The sequence below is a fragment of the Ammospiza nelsoni genome, chromosome Z (genome assembly GCF_027579445.1).
Source record: "Ammospiza nelsoni isolate bAmmNel1 chromosome Z, bAmmNel1.pri, whole genome shotgun sequence".
NCBI classification, from domain to species: Eukaryota; Metazoa; Chordata; class Aves; order Passeriformes; family Passerellidae; genus Ammospiza; species Ammospiza nelsoni.
The window spans coordinates 70,584,944-70,602,032 of record NC_080669.1 but is presented as its reverse complement, the minus strand read 5'-3'; the positions used below and the strand labels follow the sequence as shown (position 1 = coordinate 70,602,032).

At 37.1% G+C, this 17,089-nt stretch overlaps 2 protein-coding genes across 3 annotated transcripts in view; one reads left to right on the top strand and one right to left on the bottom strand.

Moving 5' to 3' along the window:
- PCSK5 (proprotein convertase subtilisin/kexin type 5) overlaps positions 1-3,650 on the top strand; it is a 226,290-nt gene extending 222,640 nt beyond the window's left edge. The window contains exons 35-37 of the mRNA XM_059491816.1: positions 1,070-1,185; positions 2,503-2,689; positions 3,247-3,650. Coding sequence (XP_059347799.1) covers positions 1,070-1,185; positions 2,503-2,689; positions 3,247-3,650 — 707 coding nt within the window. The remainder of the gene's footprint in view (positions 1-1,069; positions 1,186-2,502; positions 2,690-3,246) is intronic.
- ARSK (arylsulfatase family member K) overlaps positions 1,977-17,089 on the bottom strand; it is a 32,938-nt gene continuing 17,825 nt past the window's right edge. Inside the window, exons 5-9 of one of the 2 annotated variants that reach the window (XM_059491819.1) lie at positions 13,775-13,946; positions 11,693-11,917; positions 8,667-8,891; positions 8,325-8,585; positions 1,977-2,063 (exon numbers count right to left, since the gene is read on the bottom strand). In XM_059491819.1, coding sequence (XP_059347802.1) covers positions 2,059-2,063; positions 8,325-8,585; positions 8,667-8,891; positions 11,693-11,917; positions 13,775-13,946 — 888 coding nt within the window. In that variant the 3' untranslated portion in view covers positions 1,977-2,058. Of the gene's footprint in view, positions 2,064-6,515; positions 8,586-8,666; positions 8,892-11,692; positions 11,918-13,774; positions 13,947-17,089 lie in introns of those variants that run through there. The other variant, XM_059491818.1, reaches the window with a different exon arrangement.

Here is a 17,089-nt window from a genome sequence, read left to right as displayed (position 1 = left end):
AAGAGCATGCATTGTAACACACAAACTGTTTTGGATAGTGGATATACTGGATAGTACAAATAGCTGATTGCAACAAAATTATATATGAAGCACTTAGAATGAAGCCACATTCAAGAATGTTTACAACCTAATTGTGTAACAATATTATGAAAATTAGCAGAAATATGTTTGTTTTGACTTGCAACAAAAAAAGATAGGCATTTTAATTTACAGACCACCTCCTGTGTTTTTCACATTCTTTGGCATAAATACTACAGGACAGAATTTTTATCATCATTAAAAAGACAGAATTATAAAACGCAAGCCAGTCTGAAATGCATCTGCATTGCTGGTATATCAGCAAAGAGCATGGTGTCTCTTTGTCAAGAGCAGTAAGGAAAATCATGCATTGCACAGTAATTTAGGAAGTCCTCTGTGTTATAGAAGGTTTCTTTCTTCAGCAGTTTAATGTCTGCTAATGTCAGTTCCTTGCATTTTCATTTTCTTCCTTTCAGACAATGGCAGAAAATGTCTGTGTGCAGGGAAATGGATGGATGCATCTTGACACTTAGGACAAACCCATCCCCTCAGTGTTTCACAGAAATACTGCATGCAGCATGTCTTTAAAAAGAGTCTTTGACACACAAGGTGCATATGGTCCTCTGGCTGTACCTAGTGAAAAATGGTTTATTTCTTATGCAACTAAACAAGTTATTTTTCTATTCAAATATAAACATTGCTTAATTCATGGTTGTCTGAAAATAGTTAACAGGGCAAATAAGTATGGATTTTGTGAAGGACAGAATTTGGAGAAAGTTCTCCACATTTTACCTCAGTGCTCTGATCTAATTTATTTTCCTGAATATATCAGAGTTCCCTGTACAACTGATTGTGAAATCATCTTTTCATGACTATCAAAACACTTAAGAAATAATTTTGTTTGCACATAAAACCCCAGGACTAGGCACAAGCTTTTTCTAATACCAACTGACAAACATACTTTTGCTTCATAGCAGTGGTCAGTATAATTTTTAAAGGAAGTTAACTGACATTTCCTGTTGTAATATTGTTGTTTTGTTTGCCTGTCCAGGGAAGGGAGCACTCAGCTGCACATCTTGTGTATGGAGCTACAGTTTATTAAATGGAATGTGCAACTCAGACTGTTTTGTAGGTGAATACAAAGTCCAGGAGACTCCAGGACAGAAGGTAGCTACTTCAAGGATTTTTGTACAAAATACAAACATCACGTGGCTCTTCTATGAGTTTTTAATGGGGCCTATCTTTAAGTATGCTTACTTTTTTCTTCTTTTAGCAGAGGAAGCCTTGTTTCTCTTTCTGGGGTTTCCTTATAGTCAACAAAGATATCAAAACCACATGAACAAATCAGTTCTATTAATGATACAGTGTTGTTTTCTTCCAATATAACAGATTTCCTCTTGGATTTCTGATGCTTTTTCTGTAAGAAATTCTTCTGCATTTTTGATTGACAGTTTTTCTGGCCGAAAGCTCTAGTAGAAGGATAGGCTGAAATTAACACAGCTGTATATTTAATTGAATAGGATAAGGTTTGGGTCTGCACCATAAGCCTGGGCATTCCACCTTCCCGATTTCCACACCAATTGCCTTCTAAAGATATTCAAGAATATAGCAGCAAGGCATGCCCGGGATGCTACAAACCCTGGAGTCTCTGTCCTATAATATCTTCTTGACAGTCCTACTTCATAGCACTGATCTGAGAAAACAGCATTATTTGAGGCTGGGGACCACACAGGTGCGCAGGTCTTTGCAAGAGCTTTGACTCTAAGAAATTAACAGCAGCTATGATCCTGCAATCTTGCACTGGTTCTTCCATCCAGGATGAACAGCCTTGCAATCCTAACTGCAAATGTGGTGAAAGTTTATTGGAGTCTCCAGATGTTCACAGTGAAGACGTGCCATGGCCAGGAACTGTGAGCATTGCAAATACTGAAACCACTGACTTCAGAGCGTTCTGCAAGGCAGGTGTGATCACAGTGACCGCTGGTAGTCTCTGTAAACAGAGGTCCCCAGAAGCCTGGACTTTAGGAAGAGTATTTGAATCTAAGCTGTTTCCATAGGAAAAAAAAGCCACATAATTTAAGAGTAATTGGTTTTGCTAAAAAATTTCCAACCACCTTTAATCCTTACTTCTGCTTCTTCGGGATAAAGAGAAAATTTATACTCTCAGCTTTTACCCAGAATATTTCATATTGCTTCTTCCACATCACTTACTTTTTTGGCCCAAAAAGCTTAAAAGAATGAGTAAATTTTAACACCCTGCTTAGCTAGGTGAGATCTCTAAGCTTTTACAACCCTTTACATCCCACAAGCAGATCACTGAGAAATCAGAAAACAGGAAATTTTGAATTTGGTATTGTATCCTCACATTGACACTCATGGTGCCTAGAGATGACAACCACGATGGTCAATGATAGGACAGAACTACCAGGTCAGGTACAAATCACACAAAATTGGAGGTGCATTGCTTGTGTTCTGTGTTTAAAGGAGAGCAAACCCAAGTGTGAGAGATGTGACAGCTCATGCGTTGAGTGCAAGGGACCTGGTCCTTTAAACTGCACAGTCTGTCCAGCCAGCATGCAGCTCTTCCTGGAGGAAAGCCGCTGCCTGCCCTGCTGCAGCAACACTGACCCAGCAGAAACCCCAGAGTGCTGTGACTGCAGTGAAACACAAGGTAGGACCACGCTGAAAAGCAGGAATAGTGCTAAGTGTTTTATGGTTGATTTTGCTGACATTATGCTGCTTGAAAACTGGACTAGAGCAAAAATGTACTATTGATAAACAGTGTGTTCCTACTGCTTCATCGAAAATCGGGAAGGTTTTACTCAAATAACAACCATTATGTCTGGTGTTGGAGATGCCAACTTCTCACACTCTCAACTACTATGTTAAATGGCCTGGCATTTCATAAACTTACTGGTTTATGAATTAGCTTACTTCAGTGAAGAGACATCTGAATCTCATTGCATTTATGTGCCTGCTAGCTTTTCAGCTTCTTTCTCATTATTTTAAATAAAATACTAAACAACAGATAGCCCAACAACCTTATTGATATACTTGCTGCATAAGAACACCAAAACTATCATTGTGATACCAGAAAAGCTAGGTGTTTTGTTGACTGCTATTACTGCACCAGACACACTGTACCAGACTTTTAAGACACACACACACAAATGCAAGCTCATTTCACCCTTTTTTTTGTTGTTCTTTTGTTTTTATTTGCTGTTGTAGATGACTGCGTATTACAGACAACTCTACCACCTGGACAAAAAAGCAAAACTATTTTATTTGTTATCACTTGCATTTTGCTTCTGCTTATCATTGGAGCCATTGTATTCATCTGGAGAAAGGCACGAACCAAAACCCAGCCTGTCAATAAAGGACGATATGAGAAGCTGACAAATCACTCCAAAACCTTTCCCTCCTCTGCGAGCAACTATCACAAGAATCCCAGTTACCATGAGGATCAAGTGATTGAATACAGAGACAGAGATTATGAAGATGATGATGATGAAGATGACATTGTATACATGGGCAAGGATGGCACAATTTATCACAAATTTAAATATGGACTTTTGGAGGATGATGAGGAAGATGAGCTAGAATATGATGATGAAAGTTACTCATTTAGATAACTTTTTACTAGTTTACTCACAGTAAATTAGTCCTATTCTACTGTTTTTCCTATGAAATTATAGCTATTTAGTTAATATGTTTTGTTACTGGATAACACTCTGACCTCCAATTTTTTTGCTATTAATTATTGTGAAAGAAGAATAATTTCTAGAAGTATTTCTAGAAATTCCTTTTTTCTAAATAAATCTTTTCTAGGCTGTTAAGTAGCACTACGGATACAATCTGGTTAAGAGACCAAGTTTCTATGCATTTGTGTGGAGAATAATCCTTTCCCAATATGTATTTGTGTAACTAACACAAACTCTTCTTCAGACCTTTTTGAAGAACCCTGCCAATCACTACTAGAAATGTGATAAGCATGATGGGTGCATCTACTTGATGAATGCCACTGGGAGAGGATGCCAGTAGTTCACTAATTTCTAATTAGAGTTACTCAGCAATTCATAATAGAAGAGGCAACTTGGAGGAATTTACTTAGATTTTATTCATAATCACCTGGTGTTCCCTGAACATAATCTTCATAATCTTTACAGCATAATTTCCTGTGAATTCATTTATCTATGACGTGATATTTTAAGACTTAGGATTCTAACTACTTCTCATAACTATATCTTATTCACAGTTTGTATGAAATAGAAGAAAAATATTTTATATATCAGCCTCTGATCAATCTTTACTGCAGAGTTTGTCAAAAAATCTTGCATTTTACAGATGAATTCCTTGGTTTACAACAAAGGGCAATATTGTCTATAAGCATGGCACACACACACCAATTCTGCACCATGAGCAGGTGGTGTTTATACTGTAAATGGCTCAGGATGCTCAGATAATGGCAAAGGGGATATTTGCACTTTTCTGGTAATTTTTATTATTATTATTATTATTACATAAATAAAAATTTACAATTCTGAAGAAAAGAATGGCTGTTTGTTGTGAATAAATTCTTTAGCCATCTTATATACGCTGTTACTTATTATATTTCATTAAATCTCAGAGTTTCTCTAGGTTTCCAGTAAGGAGTTGCTCTAAAAACAATAAGGGTATATATATATAGACTTACTGTTTACAAGGAATTGTGTAAAAATACGAGCTTTCCATGACTCAAAGCATCAGTGGAATTTTCAGTATTATATAAGCCTAAAGATCTAAGGATAGTTCAATCTGTAAGATTAAAGATGTTTTATGGAGAGGTTTATTGCTTCCAATTTTAATTTTAACCTTCTAATCATTGCAGCTTCAGTAAGAGAGAGGAATTAAAGGTAATGTGACTTCACAAAAGCTGAAACAAGTACCTATGTTTAGCAAAAGCTATAATACAGCATTTGACAGCAAGGAACTTCAGAAAGATACATGTTATCTTTCACTTTAAAATCTAATAAAACAGAAGAGGAAAAGAAGAGTGAAAAATCAGTTTGAAAGGTGACACTGCTATCCTGGTTTTCTAAACTTTTTTAAATTAACAATATGCTTTATTCTTGTTGCTAATGGCTTATAGCACAACTCTGAGGATAAGCTTTGACACACTTCCTCACATTTCAAAGGCCTATTCTTAGCTATGCCTGAGCAATCTGAAACCACAATGATAATGTGCATTTTCTTTATGGGCTCACAGATTATGAAATTATATTATTATGAAAGGGCCAGATGACCCTGGAGGGGCAAAAAATGATTGAAACCATGGTGCCATAGTCAGGACTTAGGTTACTCAGCCCTTTTCCCATCCCTGGCTTCCTGAGGGCAATGGGGCCCATCTGACAAAGCAGGGAAAAAGAATCTTCGGTCAGAGACTTGCCAAACTCCTCAAGAGGGCTTTAACTTAGATTTGTTGAGGAAGGGTGTCTGTCCATCCCAATCCTGCCAGTCAAATATCAACACCTTTAATCAATGCCCATCATCAACATCTCCTATAGCATCAACATCTCCTATAAAAGAAGATCACTTTCAATATTTTTGCAAGTGTTAAGTTTGAAAATAGTACTCAAGAAGACACAAATTTAGGAACCTGTATTCCTTTACAGTGTCTACAACTAGAAATCCCTGCTAAGAGTCTAAAAGAAGACCAAGAAAATAAAAGCACAAGGAAATAATTCTAGTCTTGCTTCTAAAGAAACTTCATGGAAAACCGGTAGAACCAAGTAAGACATTAAAAAAATTACAGAGAACACAATAGTACAAAAAGGAAATTCTGTTTTTCTGAATTATTTTATACCTTCTATTAATCTAAGTTCCTTACACTTTTTCCTGAAATAAAGGCATCCAATTATTATTTAATCTTTTCTAGTCCTTTTTACCTATCATCACCATTTCCCAGCTCTGACTCCCATTGTCACAAACATTCACAAAGTTCTGGTCTCCTGGAAAACACAAATCTTTCTAATTATTCCTCAAGACTAACAGATACTAGAACTCTTCTAAATACCACACTAGCAAGTGCAGCCTTCTGTTTTAATAATTTCTCTTTCATCTTTCTACTTTGCGTTTTTGGAGGATACCTATTCCATATTACAATCAGACTGCAAGATATGTGACCCAGCAGAAGAATGATTTTACCTGGTCTCCTGAACAACAACAAGCTCTGTTCTGTGAGCTGGCCCATTCCTGGAGTTTCCTGAATTTTCAAGAAGCCTGTCCCCATGCACTTGGCTTCTCTGGACAGTCTGTAGCACAAGATGTGGTTGCAAGATTTTTTACCTATTTGTTCCTCCATTTCAGAGAGTATCACAAATGGCACTTTTGTAAACCTAACATCAGTGAGTCTTAAAAGCTCATCTTTGCAAGGAAAGTACTGTTCACAGAACTGACAAAATACAGTTTTCCCTACATTTTAAACATTCATTCATTAAAAAGCACACACACAAAACACATCCAGTTCACCATAATTTTATTTTACTCCATTTTGGACAATGTACTGCATTCTGTCCAGACCTCTGTAAAGTGGGAAAATTTTGCTATTCTTTTTTCTCTGGAACAAATTTTCATATGGATATAAATAGTTCCTCTAATTATGCAGTCCATTTATTTTGTTTAAGTAATTTCAGCTGTACCTGAACTCATTTTAATAAGAATTATAATGGCATGTGCTACAGGGTTTCAAGATTTTTTAATTCTGTGTGGGAAGTTGCTCACAAAATGAGTGTGTGGAGCCATCAGAAAATAAGTCTCATTTTTACGTTTATTTTTACTGGCTTACTGCTACTACTGAGCATTTAACAACAGCTTCCAGAAAACATTATGTATGAAGTATGTCATTCTGAACTGGTATATAGCAGCAAATGATGGTGACCAAGAATTAGCAAACCTAAGCACCGCTGTAATTACATATTCCCATAAGTGAAAGAGTTGCTACCTAAATCTTACCTTCTTCCAAAACTACTTTCTTTTTGTCAGGTCACTGGAAAAATGGGAAACAGTATTTTTCTGTTAACTCTTCCTGCAAGCTTCAATTGTGTCTCCACTGTGTACATTTTAGGTTTCAATTCTCCACTCGCTGATGTGCATTAAAGCATTTACTTGCAGAATCTAACTGCATTCAAACCGTTTTTATTTTATGTTATACAAATCACACTGTCATTTTTCAGAGAAAACTGTTCTGTTCATAGGCTTGGCAAGAAGGGTTTTTCTTTTTAATTTATGATGATGAGCAGAGAGGAGCAAGAAATTAGCAGGCAGACCTTGCAAACATAGGGAGTCAGTCACATATATAGTTAAGCACTTGCATGAACCTCATCTATGTTCAGACCTGTACTGGTTGCCAACTTTTTGATGAAGTCTATTCAATCTAGACTTACAATACACACAGGAAATTCCACTATAACTGGTACTTCACTAAGTTCTATAATCCTTGCTTTTCCTTATAAATAGAAGTTCTTATTGAGTTTGAATGCTTAATACTCAGGACTTTTGCAATTAGCTAAATATTACCTAAATATTACACACAATTAATATTTGCACACCACCCTTTCTATATACACTTACTTACACCTATAGAATAAAACTCTAGTTTAGAGTGCTGGCTAAAGTTTTAGTGCTGGCTAGTTATATAACATCTAAAACTCTAGTTTTAGAGTGCTGGCTAAAGTTTTAGTGCTGGCTTAGTTATATAAAGTGCTCTTTGCTGTCACAGACATATTTTATGAAAAATCCTTTTGCCAAGGTTTTTTCTCCTGAGAAGCCTCAGAGGAAAAGAAAACCAATAATTATCTGCAGCTGTGGAATGCAACAGGTGCATCATCTTTGATTGGTCTGATGTGGCTGCTTTTAATTGATGGCCAATCACAGTCCAGATGTCTTGGACTCTCTGGTCAGTCACAAGATTTTATTATCATTCTATTCCTTTCCTTCCTTTCAAGCCTTCTGATGAAATCCTTTGTTCTATTCTTTTAGTATAATTTGAATATATAATTTTCTTTTAATATAATATGTATCATAAAATAATAAATCGGCCTTCTGAAACATGGAGTCAAGATTCTCATCTCTTCCCTCATCCTGGGACCTCTGTGAATACCATCACACTTGGCTTTCTGACACAAAGCAGTAATGGTTCAATTATCTTTACTTTCAAGAGGTTATATAAGAAAATAATTATATCATTTGAAATACAGCATAATATTACAAATGCATTATGTTTTTATCCTCATTCATATGAAATCCCCAGGTTGTCCCTATCTACTTACCAAGCCACTTGTCAATTGCATTCTCATACTTTTTTTGGTCCTTTAACCAGTCTTGATGCCACCTAAGGTTTGCAATAACACTTGAGTAATTTTGACCCAAACTTTGTTTCCAACCGATAAACTGTTGCTTGTTGTACTCATGAACAGAAGAAGAAACCTTTGGATAGTTTACTATAGAGCGAAGTATTTTGTCCAAAGAATGTACAGTTACTGGGAATTTTATGGCAAGATTTGTAAGCTCATCTGGATCAGCAGTAAGGTCTGCAACAAACAAAAGTCAGTTAAGATTCAATTTGCACTAAAGTTAATTAACGAGCCAGTCAAGATATAAAAGCAGCATACCAAAGAGTTGGGGCAGTACTGAAGAGCCATCCGAGTACGTGATGTATTTCCACTTGCCAGTTCTCAGCATATACACAGAGGAATTCACATTGCACCCGTGGAACTCACTCAGCACCCACGAGGGCCGAGGTCCTCTGGGTGACACCTCACTCTCAGCCTTTTCACGTAGGAGTGGTATAAGAGAATATCCACTGAGGTTCTGTGGCACAGGAATTCTTGCTATATCTAAGGAAAGACAGACAAAACCAAAATGTTACTGCAGTTTTCAGTTTTAAAAAACTCTAACGCAATGCAACCGATGTCTGAATGTTGATAATAAAATGTGCTGTCCTAATTATTATCCCAAAATACATAATAAAAAATACCTTAAGGAATTTCCCAAAGCAAGCTGCCCAGCATCTTGATCAAATATATCATCTATGTATAACTTAAACCTTTAACAGAAGTTCGTGAAAATTATCACAATAGTCTCCTTTGACAGTTGGTGCTGTTTTATTCCTTAATCACGTTTGCAAACATTTCTCCTTTGCTCTGACTATATCAGGCAGAAGAAAAAGAATAATACAGCATGAAAGGGCCCTAAAAGCTTCACACCCAACATGTTGTAGCTGTTTATTACTTGAACAATAATGGTGCTAAGCTCATCTGTAGCATTCTTCATTAGTGAATAAGGAAATGCTTCATAAAAGGTGGCCTTTATTATCAACTATAACTGGTGGGGACACTTGCTTCTCTGGCAGGACTGGAGAAAAAGATGGTATTTGAGCTGGTATAATCAAAGTGCATGTACAGAAAACACTGGATGACTCCACAGCCTACCAGATGGCCACTAGGAGATGCTGTAATATCCATAAGCTCTGCAGCATCAAATTATACCACAAGTTTCTCTAGCTCCCAAAGATCAGGTTAAAAGACTGAAAAGGTTTTTCAGAAACATTCTGAAAAACATAGCTGAGAGTCCCAAGCATGTCCTAAAAACCATGTATGACAGTACTGCTATTTTTAATCACCCCACTACACATTGTTTATAGTAATTCAAAATTCAAAACTTTCCATTTCACAAAGCACCGTGGCAGTATTTAGTCTGTTCTGTGTTGAGTGGTCATACTCTGTGCTTATAAAGTGCTCAAAGGTGACTCTTTCCTTCATCAGCACAGATCTTCCTCTTTGTCCTCTGCCCAGCCAGCATCTGACAAAGTACTAGGAAGACCCACAACGTGTAAACCCAGCAAGCAGCTCTTGATCATGCATGGGCAAAAAAAATTTTGAACAAATACACACGACATTCCAACAAACGAAAAAGGGATATGGGCTCTTCTGTCATCCTAAATCAGTAACACTATTACTTGCAGTAACTGGATTTTCTATGTGTGAAGCATGTTCCAGCCATTCAGCAGCTCCTGCTTTTCCAATAGGGAGCCAAAGGTATTTCCACACTGACCAACAATGCTAGTGCTGCCTGGAGATTATGCTACATCCTGTTACAAAAAGCAAGAGCTGTTTCAGGTCCAACTGTACATTCCTATCACACAGATTCTGCTGGAATCAAAACATTTGCACTTATTCTCAAAGCCAGTGCAGGCGGCAGTCTTGACCAAAGCATTTGGATGGCATCTTAAGAGAGATTATTTCCCTGTGACAATCCAAAGCAAAGCCATTAAATTTCTCACAAAAATAGACTTGAAATCTGTTTCCTCACTAGTCAGCAGCAGCATGCAGACTGAGAACATAATACTTTATAGAGATGGCTCTTCAGGTTTTCATTTTCATCATACATGCCTTTTTGACATTGAGAGTACAGAGAAGGGAAACTGCCAGAACAGAAGGAATGAATTATGCAACAAAGTTCTGGGGAAAAAAAGCTCAAATGAAAAACCCCCAGGGGGAAAAGACAGAAGGATGTTAAACCATCTGACCAAATATGTCACTTGGGAAAGAGAAATAAATAAGAGATTTTTAGCGATTTACATAGGATAACATAACTTGTATAAGATCCACATGTAGTACAGATATATATACATAACAAATTGATGCCAAAATTTGGAAGAGAAAGCCACTCAGATTTTATATCCTATTTTTCCCTGGATAACTGGTTCAAAAGTTTTGAGAAGACATAAACAGATAAATAACTTCTGTTTACTTTTTAGAAAATTAACCTAAAACAATATAGAAGTGAATTTTTCACTGATATTTTTTGCTGGATGTACAGTTTTATTCACTCATGTTCTCCAAGTATTGCAGTGTACATGTGACACAAGCCCTCCAGATTGGTTTGAAAAAAATATTTCTTCTGATAGGGAGCCTAAAAGATCACAGATAAAGCCTCAAAAGAAAACTTTACCTGATATTTAATTCCAATTAGAATTGTCTCTTGCATGATTTACCACAGATAACTGTTTAAAAATTCCCTCCTAAAAGTGATTTCCATCTAAGTAATTTAAGTTCAGTTCTTTTTATTTTCTGTCCAATACTGAGTATTTTCATATCTCATAAGGTAAGAATGGATATCCATTATCACATCTTTATACGTGTGTCCAGATCATTTTTACATTTCCTATACAAACCTTTCATCACACTTCTTCCACATGACCCTTCGTAAAAGACATTCCTTTACTAAGTTAGTGAACCTGTCCTCCTCCTTTCAAGTTTAATCTCATCTTTGGATGCATTTACACTGTAATTTCTACAGTAAACTGTTGAGTGTGAAGGCTAGCAAGGATTATTCATATCCAAAATGGGCTTTATTCCTTTTTTTACTAACAAATAATCCTATATATATAGTAAGTCAATGTAATTATGTGGAAGACAGTTACAGTAATAAGGAAGACAATCAGTTTCTTTATTTTTTCATCCATTTTTTACTTTTTCTGTTAAGTCCATATACATGGTCCACAGATAAATTATCTCCTGTAGTGTTACTGTGTTGTGCCTCAAAGTCGAGACATCATTCTGACTATTATGATACAAATGCAGAATAGTAATGGTAACAGGGAAAAAAAATTGTCACCTGGAATTACTTAACTCACCAAGCATAGTAGGATAGATATCCACAAGAGATACTACGTTTGGTATTTGTTGCTGTTCTCTTAAACCTGGTCCCATAACTAAAAGAGGAATGTGGGAACTTCCCTCATACATGCTCATTTTATAAAACTGACGGTGTTCCATAGCAAGTTCTCCATGATCTGCAGTGAATATAACAATTGTTTTTCCAAGAAGCCCAGTATCTCGCAGAGCTGAAATAATCTCTCCTGCAACATCAAAAAGATACTGAAAAAGATACATTCAAAATATTTCTTTCAAGGTCTGTATCTGCAAAGCAGCATGCAAATTTCAAGGAATTCTCCTAATCCAGTGGAGGAAACTCTTCTTTTGTTGCACATATATTTGTGCAATGAAAAGAGAACATATACTCCTCTATTTTTGTACGTACATTTGTGCAACAAAGACAGGGCCAAGATCAATGAAGATGGTAGTTAAGCAAAGCACTTAGGCATCTTAAATATTGAAACTTCAGGATGACTCATGCCTAAACATACTAGTTAAAAGATGTTATAAAATTACAACAGCAGTGCAGTTACTTTGCAATCCCTTATTTCCTAAACCTGTAAGGCTTCCATTGTTTCATTCATAAAATGAGGAGGAGCAATTCTGTGTCTTTTAATTCACTTTGCCAATCTAATACGGTGTCCTGGTTTAGGTCATATGCCTAAAAGATTAGCTTATTTGGTCATTAATTTCAAATTCTTGTTCATTCATGGTCACTTTTCAAATCAAAAAATAAAATGCTGTAAATTAAGACCAACTTGCATTGTAAATTTTCTATCTGTAGACCTGCCTGCAATGTCTGAAGAATTCTAAATGTACAATTAATTATTTCTTCACAACTTTCAATAATGTGCTTTTAAGGCACATTCCAAATGTAACTTTATTCTTCAGTCAATGTGTAACAATTGTTATCCAGTCTACACATTTGAAATCAGCTTCTAAGGAAAACAACTTAAGCCCTAAAATTCATCTTTTCTTCCACCTCAGCTTTTACAGTCCCCTTCACCAAAGTGTTTCCATTATTTCAGTTAGCACTTAATCAAAGAGATTTAGTTTCTCTTGTACATGGGTATCCTGGGTACAGAGGAAAAGAAGGGTGGAATTTCCAGCACTATTTAATAACATTACCACCTATGTCATGGAGGGGGCATGGTTTTCAGCAGGAGACACTTAGGTGTGTTGTAAGCGATTACCTTCGTGCAGGAAATGCGTGAACTGCTCCCTTAACTGTTGCTAAAATCAAGGGAGGCTGTAACTGTTTCAGAAACTCTGACAAGCTGTAACTATTCCTGGAGCAGCAGGAAGATGCTGCTGCCACCACTGCTGCTAGTGCTTCTGCCACTGCTGCCACTGTCAAGGCCAGCACTTACAGAACCCTTTATGTGGATTAATTAGGTCTCCAGGCTTTGTTTTGTCCCTGTTTTCCATTGTTTCCTCCAGGCTGGAGAAAGGATAATAAATTGCAGAAACTATTTTGCCTCATTGCTTCCATTTTTCAGAGCTGCATGGTCCAGTGTGGAGGAGATGGAGATGACAGGTGCCATCTTGCCTTTGTCTGGGAAAACCACACTACATACTCTCTTTGGGGGGTATTTTTGCTTTTTTGTTGGTGAACACTCTTCCTCTTGGTGGAGCATGCTCCTTTTGAGTCCTCTTTTATCTATACAGTCTTTATTACAAGTTTTTTGGTAAAATTGTTGCTCCCACTTTTGGTCTCTCCTAGTATTTCCTGTGCTGGGAAGGGGATGGAGGAGAAGGGGCAGCTTGCATGGGGTATTTTTCTCAGTGGGTTTTAAACCAGAGCAATGGATCATACTTTGCTGCAGTCAACGGCTTTCTACAGAGCTTCAAATTACTGGCTGTGATTACTTTTCAGAGTACTCCCAACTCACCTAAAAGGGTATCCTCTCATTTATCATATAGATTGAATGAGCAACTTCCACAACTTACTCCCAGATGTTTTGTTTTCTATTTTTTTCCTCCAAAGATCAGCCCTATCAGCACTTTCTTTAAAAAAAATCAGAACTAGAAAATCCACTGTGTAATAAAACATTACCTACCCAGCATGGCATCTGTCTCTGCACACATAGCATAATAAAATGCTCTAATATTTCTGACTTCTTCCTTTGTAAACTCTCCTGTGCAATTCTTGGTGTACGATGAGTAATAGTCTACAGGATGCATCTCTGAAAGAGAAGACCACTTGGGTATTTTAATAGCTTCATAATTTACCTAAGAAATAAAGAGAAAATGAGCATTACTTTAGCAACTGAATTAAACAAGTTTTTTAATACAGATTTAATTTCAAAAAGTATAGCATAAATTCACAGTTCTCAATTTATGGCCCAGGAAACAGTAGCTGCTTATTTGTTACATCATGCAGTTACCTCCTCCATAGCTCACCACAGTTCCACAGGTAAATTGTTTTTTAAAAACCTATGAAAATCAACTAGAAACTAAGGCTAGGAGCCACAAATATGTGCTTCACCAACTGCTGTATATTTTTAAGAGACATATCACAGAACACTCTTCTAGAGTAGGTACAGAATACCAGCAGAGAGTCTTTGTAACTGTAGAATAAGTATAAACCTATGGATCTAAAAGATTGGATGTTATGTGGGACTAGAGAACAACATGGAAAACCATGTAGTCTGGGAAAGCCTCCAAGACAGTGATGACAAGTCTTGGCAACTTAATAAAAAGAACTCACTACATTAATCCAATTTTCCAGAACTTTCTACATGTTTCTACATATGTCAATCCATTTAGTTATAAAGAAATGTAACATCAGTATGAAGCCAAAATGCCAATCTATTTGTATATTCAAACTACGCGTAGTCACAGATATTGTCTGCTTCAGTACTGGCTTTAGAGTCGTGAAATTTTACATACACATTTAGCCTTGGCTGTCATACTTGTAAATATTCCCTTAAATAAAAGGGAACTTGAGGCAATTTCCTCTTGTACCTTCACTTGTTACTTGGAGGAAAAGCCAGCCAGCTAAACAAGTTGATATATCTGCAAGAGTTCTACTGCCCACAGAAGTAAAACCTGGCTTTGTGACAGTCAAATAGATACAAGAAAATGTAAGTTTCCTTAGGATCTATAGAAAACACACTGCTAGAAAAAATCATTAAGATAAAATAATAATGATTCAGTCATTTTCTTACTGCTCAAGGTCCTTGGCTACATTTTGGAGTTACATTTTGGACTTTGCAAATGGTATTTATTAGCTGCTTAAGAGAGCAAAAAGTGTTCCTTTCTATCCATGACTCTTTTCTACAGGACTTCAGTCTAGTTTTAAATATTCACAAAGCCACAATCCCTTTGTCTGTCTATGGTAATGTCCTGGGTTACCCAAAATGTATTCCATATCTATCTGTGCCATAAGATTGTTACTGTGCCTTAAAGACCTGAAGCATGGCTGGAACCAGAACTGCAGGGCAGCTGGGAAATGCCAGTCCCTTTAAAAGGTCAAGAAACCCAAGGCAACTTCTTCTTCTGCTGAAGGAGGAGACTCCACTTCAGAGGGGCCTGATATGGGTGAGTTTCTGGGCTTCCAACTGTAGCAACTTGGAAGAACTGCATTTAGTGAACAGAAACTGTATTCCCAGTGATCTTTGCAAACTCCATAGGCAGTGAAGCTTGATCACGGGGTGATCAAGCCCATCAGTGTCCAGAGACCAGTTTCCCCTTCTCCCTTCCCGAGCACACCAGCAGATCAGAAGGCACCAGCATCAACACCAGTAGAATCCAGCTGGTGCAAGAGGAAGCAGCGAACAGCGGTGCTGACCCCACATGCGCCAGAACTTCCCATCTGCCACTAGACCTTCATAATCTCCAACCTTCCCAGGAGGGTTTGCTGCCATCCATCCCCTTTGTCTCTTGGAGTGCATGGTGGCAGGTGCCACCTTGGAAAGAGCCTGACACCACTTTCCCTTTGCCCCCCGCAGACAGTCAGCAGTGGGGGGCTGTCAGATTAGAAGGGAGCTGCGCCCCACTAGTTTGGGATCTCTTTGTTCCTGTGGAGCTCTTGGGATTCAGCAAGTTTGCATCTAGTGATTATTCACTGCTATTTTTTGCATGTTGCTGTTTCACTTGTTAGTAAACTTATGTTTTCACTTGTATCTAATGGTATTGGTTCCTTATTGGTGGAAAGGGATTGGTTGAAACTAAGGGGAGAACTCATTTCAGAATGTCTACCTCTTTGAATTGTCTTAAACCAAGACACATAATTCACAACTAGGAAAGAAGCCACATGCCCTGAAAAATGACAACTTGTGCGAAACACAGGGGACCATCTGGTTGACAACACAATGTTTCACAGACATACGTGTTGATACTCTGCTCTGTATTACAGCCCAAATAAACAGGACATTTAATTCAGTTATTCACCTATGTGATCAAACTTCTTCATGAGATTACCTCTGTGATTTTAAAAGACTGTTTCTTCCATGACCAAAAAAGAGCTACATTGCAGAAGAACTGGCCAATGGTCAGTAAATGGTAATATGTGGCACAAGGCAGTATGTATACACAGTGGTGGGAAGGAGCCCAGCAAACTGTGCAGTTAAGGTATTCTGACTGGATAAAAGATGGCAAAAATTTGTCAAAGATGTTATAACTGTTTGTGACTCAAAAAAAGCACCTATGCTTCCCAAGATACATCTAACCTAGCAATCAGCACCCAGAAAGTTTTCCTTAATAACTAAGCCAGATCTCGCTTTTTGTAATTGAAAGGGCTTTTTTCCCAAGTTCTTCCTCTCCCCACAAACTTCTCCCATTCCCAGAAGAACCTACAACCCTCACTATCATGAAAAAAAATTCACATCTCTCAACCTTCATTTGTAAACCTTTTTTTTGTAAGTATTTGTATTTTTGGCACACCTAGATAAAGATGTTTAGCAGTTTTGTTGTGGAAAAGGCCACAAGTTACATAAATTGCATACAGAGGATTTTTTTGAAGTATAAAGTCTTATCAACCTAATTCTAATTCTGCAGCTGCAGAGAGTATTAATGCCTTTCTGCAATTAAATCTATTGTAGTAAATTTGTATTTTAAGGCAGTTAATGTCAACTGGAAACTATACAAGACTGAAAAAAATATCTCTCTTTGGAATGGAGTGCTATATTTTAGTTTTACACGTACAGACATAAGAACACTTTCTTGTGCTGGAAAACATACAGTAGCACAGAAGAAGTTAACAGAAAAGGAAGACTTCTGTTGTGTCTTATGTTGCTTTATGTTCTAGGTCCATAGTGCAGAAAAAGTCAATCTTTCACTGTAAAACTCAGACAAAATTATTACATATAGCATCATTTCTAACAAGCAAAATACAGAATGTTCATAACATTAAGCTTCAGACCATTACCAAA